Source organism: Trachurus japonicus, chromosome 7 (genome assembly GCF_045865225.1).
Source record: "Trachurus japonicus isolate A0001 chromosome 7, Traja_1.0".
Lineage (NCBI taxonomy): Eukaryota > Metazoa > Chordata > Actinopteri > Carangiformes > Carangidae > Trachurus > Trachurus japonicus.
Genome location: NC_140913.1, coordinates 18,809,887 through 18,819,751, shown reverse-complemented (window position 1 = coordinate 18,819,751; position 9,865 = coordinate 18,809,887). Strand labels below are relative to the sequence as shown.

The 9,865-nt window shown below is 44.6% G+C and overlaps 1 protein-coding gene across 1 annotated transcript; it reads right to left on the bottom strand.

Annotated features, from left to right (window-relative positions):
• Positions 1-4,355: 4,355 nt before the first annotated feature.
• Positions 4,356-9,216, bottom strand: rbm15 (RNA binding motif protein 15). Its single transcript, XM_085781839.1, has one exon. It carries the CDS (start codon positions 9,046-9,048, stop codon positions 6,481-6,483), a length of 2,568 nt encoding a protein of 855 aa, XP_085637965.1. The 5' UTR covers positions 9,049-9,216; the 3' UTR covers positions 4,356-6,480.
• Between the last annotated feature and the right edge of the window lie 649 nt (positions 9,217-9,865).

Below are 9,865 nucleotides of genomic sequence, written 5' to 3'. Positions count from 1 at the left end.
GTGAACAGCAGGGTTTTCTGTGTGATTGTGTCATTTTATCAACCTTGTATGTCTGTAAATCTTTGATCAACTTTGTTATGAAGATGTTTTACTGATGTTGCCCCCACGCACAGTGCCCCAAACAAACTGACTGTTGCCCAGCCTTTACAGTGCCTGCAGGCAGCCAATTAATGGTAATGCAACTTATAATTTCATTGTGTTTATACATGGGAGTCTATTGGTTGTTGTTGTTTATATAGTAGAGGATTTTGTGTTTTCAGTGGATTCCTTGTTTTCACCACTGTTTGCCTTACAAGGTACTGTATTGTATCTTTACTAACTTCCTGTGATGTCAGCCAAAGACACATTAGACCTACCTACAACTTGAAGCTTGTTATTAGTTGACTAGTTTGGACAGAGGGCATAATTTAAACCACTATGACCATCGTTACTCAGTCTTGTCCAAATCTTGATTGAGCACGGCCCAGAGTCCAGAGATGGACATGTGTGTTGCTGTGCTGCCCTCTTCTGGCAGACAAAGGCATCTACACAAGGAATGCTGTCTCAATTAGTACCAAATTATTCCCCCTCAACTCACTTTCACAATACTGAGCAAGGCTCTTTGTATTGTTTCAATAACGACAGTCATGCACAAAGGCTCTTCTGGCTCACGAGTTCCATTCACCACCAGTATGCTTTTGTGATTTAGGGCCATTGAATATTTTGTACCATAATAAATCTTTTATGAAAAGTATTTGATGCTTTAAAAGTAGATTTAGTTTGGGATTATTTTACTTGTTACTTATTTGAATCTTTTAAGAAAGTGTATGGTTGAGCAATATGTTGAAATACTTTATATGTCTCTTTGGTAATGTCTCAGACACCACTGCTGAGAAACCAAGTTCTGGTTTGATGACATTTGATCCTATGTTCTCGTTGCAGAAAATGCATTTGTGGGTGAAGCACTGTTTATCACTACTCTCGCTCCTGGATTTGTTGACTGATCGAGTTTAGAAAATATGCTTAACCAATCATAGATATCCTGTTCCAAGTCCTTAGAGTCCATTTTTAAGCCTTGTAACAGTGCGCACTCAGCTGTAATAAACTGACGTGTGACTCACTCTGTCCTCGTGTCGTTCTGATAAATCACTGGAGTAAATTCAAAGGTTTTGAACCAGCTTATATCTCTATGCAAAAAACAAACACTCACAGGTTGCAATAGATTTGACATATTTATTGACACATCATTAATACTTACAAACAGCACACATATAAAACAAACGTGTGTATATTACTGCATTCACTGATCATTAATTTAAAAAGTAGAGTTACAATTAGTTCTGGGTAAAATGTCCACTTTAAAGGGTTATACAGTTTGCCATTTAATATTGTTAATAAAATCAAGCTAACAGGTTACTTACAGGAGATGAGACCTGATGGCGAGTGTATCACAGGCCTGGAAACAGAGTGACGGACCAGCTGCCATCCAGTGGATCTCTGTAGAGGAGACATGCAAACATGTTTTCATCCTGACAGCAGTTTACACTGTTAAATATTCACTAACTACAGTTTGAAGGTTTTAAATACCAGAGCTAAAAAAATGCTGGTTATTACCAATTAATCCTTGTTATGATAAAGATTGACACCATAACCAACGTGCAGCTCTATATGACAGTGAAGTGCACTGCACTCGGCAACGTGAATCAACTGTGATATGTTAATTGACACGTTTGTAGCTTTTATAACTTTTTGTTTGTATGCCACTAAATCAGATAAAACTTCTAACAATAATGCATTAGAAAACACAAGTGCCATACTAACACTATCTCTCTCAATATATATAAAGGGCTGTTATTTGTATAATTTTTGACATATCTTAGTGACAGATTTCTTGGACTATTTAAAGATTTATATAAATGGGTTTTATGTGAGCTTTAAAATCTTTGAATTAAAATTTTCTGGAAAGAAATCATTGTATTTGAGATTAAATCTAACCAAAGTAAATTATAAAATATTAATTTATATTTCAAGTTTATAAAAAAGGTATAAATATGTTTATGTTCCTGTCTATTTCCCTTATATCCTTTTAAACAAAACACTAAGCATCATATTGTTGTTCCAGTAGTGTTTGGCGAGTCAGTCCTGAGTGAGGTATTAATGGGTAAAAAACAGTATTTAGCTGTATGTGTCTGCCCCCATCAGTCACATGACACTGACTATGGCAGTGTGACAAAAAGCACATGTAGCTGCTCACACGGCCTGAATACACAGAGAGCAGAGAATATAGTGCACTGACGTCGACAAGGCGCAGACTGCCAGATCAAAAAGTCAAGTATTGGCCACAGATCGATTAACAGGGTGCACTTTGATTGGTACCTGTTCACATGTTATGTTTATGTATGTTTATGTATTATCATTATCTGTAAGCTGTAGTCTACCAGTGGCAGAAGACCGTTTTGTACTTTTCTTGTTTTATCACAATTCCTTGTAGACACTGACTGGAAAATGATGCTAACACTTAAGGCTTGAACAGAAAATTATATAATTGAGTCTTGGCTTGAGGCTGTTTCCTCACTAACCACATCATATTAACCTCGTCTGTAGTTTGTGTGGCTGTAATAAATCTCCATCTAAGTGAATATTGGGAATTACATTCACGCCTCTAATGGGGGCTGCAGAAACAACCAAAGGCTGCAGTAGTCGTGCTGTAGAAACTCACTAGATTTTGGATTTTCTCTGAAAACTTGAACCTTTAACATAACAGCAATCACATAATGTATGTGAACAAATGTCTAATCTTAACTTTGAATTCTATGTGAGTATTTCATCAAAAAATATCAAATGAAGGGGTTAAGTGTTGGAGCATCTATCATATTTTTTTGCTAGTGGTGATAAGAAACAGAACTGTTCTGTATGTGCAACATGTTATTCTGGGCAGTCAGTGCTCCTATTATCTCACACTAGGCTCTGGGATTTATGCCAATTGCCATCAGTGGAAATGACCTCAGTAATTACTGTGGATTGAAACCAGAATACGTCATTTTGCATTTGTAAAACATGTGGTGTTGACACTGTACTTACCACACTGCTGCCTAAGCCACCGATACAGACCTGGCAAGCAGCACTTGTTCTCCTACTCACCATCATGCGCCTCTATACAGCAGCCAGTCATACAGTGATACCAGCTCTGTCCTGGGTGTCTGGTGTGCATGAGTGTGATGTATCAGGTGGCTGACTGTGAGAGGAAAGCAGGTGCTCCGTGGTCCTCAAGATGGCAATGTTTCTCTCGCGCAGTATGGCGTCCTTCTCAGCACAGTACACAGCACTTGCTTTCACACTAACATGACTAAAATGGATGGCAGGAGAAAATGGAAAACTTTCTCTCCCGTGTAACTTGGCCTTACGCTTATAACGGGGCTTAAGCAAAAAAAACACAAAAGGTCTCTTAGAAGAAACTGGGGGTGGGTTGGGGTCCGCAGTGTGGGTTCCTTCCAGTGGTGTCAAAAAGGGGGCAAAGAATCTGGCCTGCTGGTTTGGCTTCCTCGCTGCAGCAGGCCTCGGATGACAACGGAGCGCAGCTTCAGCACAACAAACATGCTTCTTCGCTGGTCTCCTCAGAGAGGGTTCAATCAGAGGAGAACACAAAGATGGGCTGGGGTCAAACAATATTCCTAGCTGAGGTCGGACCAATCCTCTTCCCTGAGCCAAAGATTAAGTCAAATCAAATCATAACTGGGCAAAGTATAATAATGACAAATCAGCCCAGTGGTTCAGCTTGGCCTCTGCAGCGAGACAGCTTGAACTGGAGATGCTATGGGAATTTCAAAAGCGGTGTCACCCACAATCTCCCGAGCGGAGTGTGTGACGGCCGGCGACGGAATTTCCTCAGCTCCTACTCAGACCCGGGAACAACAGGCACATGAGACCTTTTTAGCATAATGAGCAGGGAGAACAACAGGAAACTGGCACATGTTGCCGTTTGCTCCGACCCCCTCGCCTCCCGGACTGCACCGCTGTCTGTCTGCATCTGCCACTGTTTCACAGTGCACACCGGACTCTGGCTGTAAACACGGCTCCTCGATCCTGATCAGGTGTTCACATGCCAACAGCAGCAGTTGAGGGGCATAATAGGGGGTCATGAGGGAGGGAGTAATTTTTTGATGGGCAGCTTAGGTGCTCAGAACAGGCCTGTGAGCAAACAGCGATCCTCACATGAAACAAGGGGAGGGGGGAGGGTCTCCCTTCGCTGGTGCTAAACAAATTGCAAATTGTCTCCCTTTTCGTGTGCAGAAAGAAAATTTCAAGTGACAACTCCTTCGAAACACAATAAGGTATGGCAGATTGTTTCTTCAATTCACTTCCATCGAAGAAACATGTTTCCCTTCAAATGAACAATTTATTGATAATCGGTCACATTAAGTGCCCAAACGCACTTTCAGGTATGTGAACAGCTTCGCATGGGCTCAATGGATTTTCCTTTCCCATGACATCAAAGTGTACATTGCTCAATTTTTCCATTTAAAACAGAAGTCATCACAGGTGCAGATGGGCTACACAACTTAAAAGCTGCCTCGTCAGCGAGGACTCACAAATACTAGGTTGTCTTCTCTGCAGAGGTTTTCAGCTCTGCACTCGTCTCCTCAGGAGTCCAACGTTGCAGTGGGTGATGTTCACGCACGCACAACTTTCCCACATATGAATGCTTTCAATACATATTAAACCAAACTCAGCAAATTATAACTCAGGGTGGGTTACTGTTGCATGACAAACATACAATGATAAGAGAAAATATGGTAAGTAGGCCTTTGGAACATGTTGGCAGTCATGAGTGAAATATTCAAATTCAAATTTAGACCCCTACAAATTTAAATTGCAACATTAACCATTAAGTTACTGCTAAAACTTTTAAATTACACAGACCTACTTACTGAACAAATAGCAGGTTTTTGTTACTTTGTACCAACATTTTAATTATACTGAGTATTATCATAATTCTTGGAGGAACTACTGGTTTCAGAGCAATAAATGATACAGACTGTCAAATATCAACACAAACTTCTCTAAGCTTTTTTATCCATTACTACTGTAGTTTTTTTTTCATAGATCACATTACACAACCATTTCTAAGGTAGGGATGCACAAAATAAAATATTAAGTAAAAATATGTTATCATTTGCCTTACTATGCTGTGTGTATTGTGGTATGGGCTGCTCCTTTTGCAGAAATCTCACATCTGTTAGTATTCAGCATTCAGCAGAGTTGATGTAACAATTTAGTTTTACCACACACAGTTCATTGTCTATCTTGCAATTGGTTTGTTTGAGGAACACAATAACAAAAAAAATTCACAAACCAGGACCCTGGATATGCTTTTTTTTCCCCCAAAGAAAGTGGACACTGTAGATAACTGAATGTTTCTAGACACTTTTTTTATCTGGTGACCTTCGAATATTTCCAACTCTGAGAACACACACAGTCGATGCAGGCAGAAATTAAAACATGTTGCACAACTCTTCCTCTGCACGCCACATTCATTTTTCAAGCCGAGTTACCTTCATCAGGGTGGAAATCAGATGAATCAGTTAAGGATGCGCTGGAGAAGAGCTGTGCAACATGTTCTGATCGTCAAAGATGTTAACAGGATTTTCTTTTTTTTCCTCATGAGATAAGCTTTGCAACTGCAGTACCAAATCATTCACTACACTTTCACTGAATTCCATAAATTCAAAACTGTCACGCTCGTTCGCCTTGTATCCATTCATCAAAAAGTGATTATAGTAGAAATATTATTGCACTGTAATTGAAAGCTTTGAAATGTGATGTCTTCTGATTTACCTCATCTTAAGTACCTGTGTAGGAGGTAGACACAACAACAACACCACCTGCACGAGCTAAGGCAATACAGAATAACCCTGAAACAAACATGACCTTTGTTGAGCTGGTGAATTTTTCAGCTTCTGTTAACACTGTGCCAGGGAGATGTGGATTGAATTCAATGAGAAAATAGTTTCTGAAGCCAGGGTTTGTGGTTATCACTGTAGTGGAGGTATTATTGTGTCCACTGCTTGTATTTCTAGAATTACTTAATCTTCTCTTGCACCTCATCTGAATGGCTAAAATTTGAAACCTGCAAAAAAATTACCATAACTAAATGTTAATTTTATGACTTTTCTTAAATTAAAAGTTTTTTTTTCTCAGATGCTCTTCGTGTTTTACCCGACTGAATTACTGCAGGTTTTTTCTCTCAATTTTGTGAGCAATTCACCCTTAAAAAAAACAAAAAAAAAACAAATTTCAAAATCACACACCCTCTTAGATTCTGTAGAAGGGCTCCGTTTGTCCTTTTAGTGGATTACATGGCAACATACAAACACTCAAGAACCATACTAATGTAACCCATAATGCAGAACACACAGCATGCAATAGTTACTGACATACAGCAGGTTTTTTTTTTTTTTTTTTTTTTTACATGACATGAACTTTAGTGTGTTCTGATTTTTTTTAAGAGGCTCCACGGACCACAATCATGACCAGATAGTCCTCTTCACTTTTAGCCAGAGCTTTGGCAGAGGAATCCAGGAACTGCTGGGAGAAATCACAGGGAGGGAAAGCATGAAGAACCCCCGTGTTGTCTTTATCCCGGCTCCCTCCCACGGGCAGGCTGATGACTCCTGCTGCTTGCTTTTGGTTGAGGTAGGACACCAGGTTCCGAAGCGGCCGCTGAGTCGAGGCTGCGGGGTCGGACGAAGACGTATCCTCCGTGGTCCCAGGAACTGCCAGCAGGATGGCGTAGCCGTCGGGACCCGCCACCTTGATGCGCCGCGACACCTCGTCGAGCTTGGGCTGGTCCAGGCGGAGACGCTGGGTGATCTTTAGCTCGCTCACTTGCCTCCCGGTCGTGCCGTCGACGAGCAGGTCGCTGGCCACGTTGTGGTCGCCTTCCAGCAGGTGCATGTTGGCCGGAAAGTTGCTGTTCTTCAGGAGAAGCATGCCGTGCCAGGCCAAACTGAGTCTGGTGCTGTCGGGCTTGGACAGCTGACCTCCCTTGGCGCTGCTCTCAGAACGTTCTCTCTTGGCCGGCCCCTTGCCGCCGCCGTCGCCGGCTTTACGTTTACGCTCTCCTGCTGCTGCGATGCTGCTGCTCGAAGGTCCCTTGTCTGAGAGACTCTGACTTTTGAGTCTCCGTTCGGCGGCGCCTCTCTCTAGGCTGCTGTGACGTTCTCGTGCTGGAGAGGGTCTCTCGCCCCGCAGAGGGCGCTCCGAGTCACTGAAGCGTCCTCCGTCTCTGCTGCTGCCTCCAGGACTTCCATCCGGAGAAGCACGTCTGCGTCTTACTGTCCTCTCGGTGCTGTCGGGGGAGTGGTCCAGATGTCGTCCGTCCTCCATCACACGCCGTTTGCGCACAGGTTCTCGTCCCTGCAGCTCTCGTTCCAAAGACCAGGGCTCCCTCGCCCGCCGCTCACGTTCCAAGTGCTCCAAAGGCTCAAACGGTGAGGCACGTACCCGTTCACGAATAGCCGGGTTGGGCCACTCTGCGCCGGGGAAGAGTTCTCTCTCCCTAAAGTGAAGCGGCGGTGGAGTCCGTTCCCTGACCCTCAGCGGTTCAGGCGTGGCACGGTGGACAAAAGACTCGGCCACCATGTCGAACGGTGGGATGGGAAGAGGCTGCAGGAACTGCTGCTGGTAGCGATGCTCAGTGTCAGCAAAGTCCACTCTGAGTCTTCTCTCGGGACCCCCCAGTGGGAAGCCCCTCATGTGTGTGCACGCTGCCTGTGCAGCATCCAAACTTTCATACTGAATATAAGCCCAGGTGTCCCCCTTCCTGTAGTCTATGGTCCTTATGGTGCCAAAGCGGTCAAACTCTCTGGCCAGGGCGGCTAAAGGCACCCAGGGTCCAAGTCCGCCCACCCACAGGCGAGTGGTGGGAGTTGCTTTTCCATAGCCTATCTTTATGGGGTTGCGTCCCACTATTTTGCCAGACATGCTGAGCTTCGCACGGTGAGCCATGTCAAGGTTTTCAAATTTCAGAAATCCATACGTGCTGGTTTGTCCCCGTGTGGGTCTTTTGATGTCCACCTCGGTGATGACCCCGAACCGGTCGAAGGCCCTCCGCAGGTCGGCCTCGGTGACGGTGATGTCCAGGTTGCCTAAGAACAACGTCCTGTTGGCTCTTTGGTCGTCTTCTGGAGAAATAAAATCCTCCTCTCGGAAAGCTGCTCGCTCTGCAATGAAAGCCGGACGGGCCCGGGCCTCGAACAGCGCAAACTCCCTGTCCCGCTCCAGCTCTCGGGGCAGGGGGGGCGGCGGGGGAGGGGGCAGCCGGCCCAGGGCCAGCTGCTGCAGCCGGTAGTCTCTGTATCCGAGCCCCGTGGGCGACAGCGGTCTCTGCAGATGTCTGTGGCTCTGCGCCGCTCCGTACAGGTCTCTCTCCACCGGGGAGCGGCTCCTCCTCCGGTTGATGTACACCGCCTCGATCTTCAGCGGCCGGTCGTACAGCACGAGCCGGCCGCGCGCGTGCTTCGCTGCTCGAGCGTCCTCCGGCTTCCGGAAATTCACAAACGCGATCCGCTCGTCGTTGCTGCGGCTAATCTTCACACTCACGTCCCCGAATTTCTTAAACTCGTGAAAGAGTCCGTCCTCTATGTCTTCGTCGCTCAGCTGCGTGCCCAGGTCGCTGATTTTGAGGGTTTTGTACTCACTCTCGGTGCTGGGCGGCTGCACGCGCGGCTCCCCCCGTGACGCGGTCCTGGGCGCCGCGAGCTCCAGCGTGAGGCTCAGGCTGTGGTTCTTCCCCACGGAGCTGGCGGCGGCGGACTGACAGCCGTGGTTGTTCCCGGCGCGGCCGTGACTGTCGAAGTCCCTCTCTCTCTTCTCACCGAGCAGACTCCTTCTCGTCGAGCCGCCGCCGCCGCCGTCGCTGCTTTTGGTCGAGCTGTTCCCATTATTACTCCCACTCGAGACGGAAAGAGCCCCCATTTTCTTGCTGGTCGGGTGGCATCCTCCCCTGTCTCGGATATCGTCCAAGGCCCGGGAGCGTTTTTTAATCGGAGACCGCTCTTTACCTTTCATTTCAGTCCACACGGAACCGACTCCTGGCGCGCCTATGGTTTTTTTTAGTGCTTTTTCTGCGAATTAGTGCAGAAAATTAATGAAATAAAACGCGGATTTATTCACTGACCCTGCGGCAAAACAACAACAGTCGCCATTTTGTAAAGATTAACACGAGGGCCCGCCCCTTCACCCTCATTGGTTGAAAAGTGGGTGGAAAACTTTAAAGAACGTGTCAATCATTCGCTGAAACATTTAAATTAAAATATTACATTTTGTTACCGAGAAAACGAGCTGGACATATTAATAACTGTTATACTGCACAGAAGACAGTATTTGTTTTGTTTTTATATTATTATTTATGATTTATCTGAGGGTTATTGTGTCTATTCCCTGGTAATTGTCATTTCACCTACTCAGTATAGGCTATTAAATGACCAGATTCATGATATAATTTATATATATATATATATATATATATATATATATATATATATATATATATATATATATATATAAATATATCTATCTATATATATAAAGGATAATCCAGAATTTCACAGGAAATAAAATTATCACTCTGCAGGGATGGGCAGAGGAACTTTATCGTCTCAATCGCACAAGCACGGCCTGCTACCACAAGGTGGCAGTATCTGAACAGTAGCTCAGGAGGTACAGTAGTAGCCCATAAGCCTCCAACTAATCCTTAAAAACGACCTTGGGTAGCCACAAGGCCTGTCTCCCTGAGTTGGTGGAAGCAAACAGACTCCTCATACAGCAACCAAACTCCAGTTATGATTTCATGAATTTCATAATTTGAAAAATATAAGAACATTTA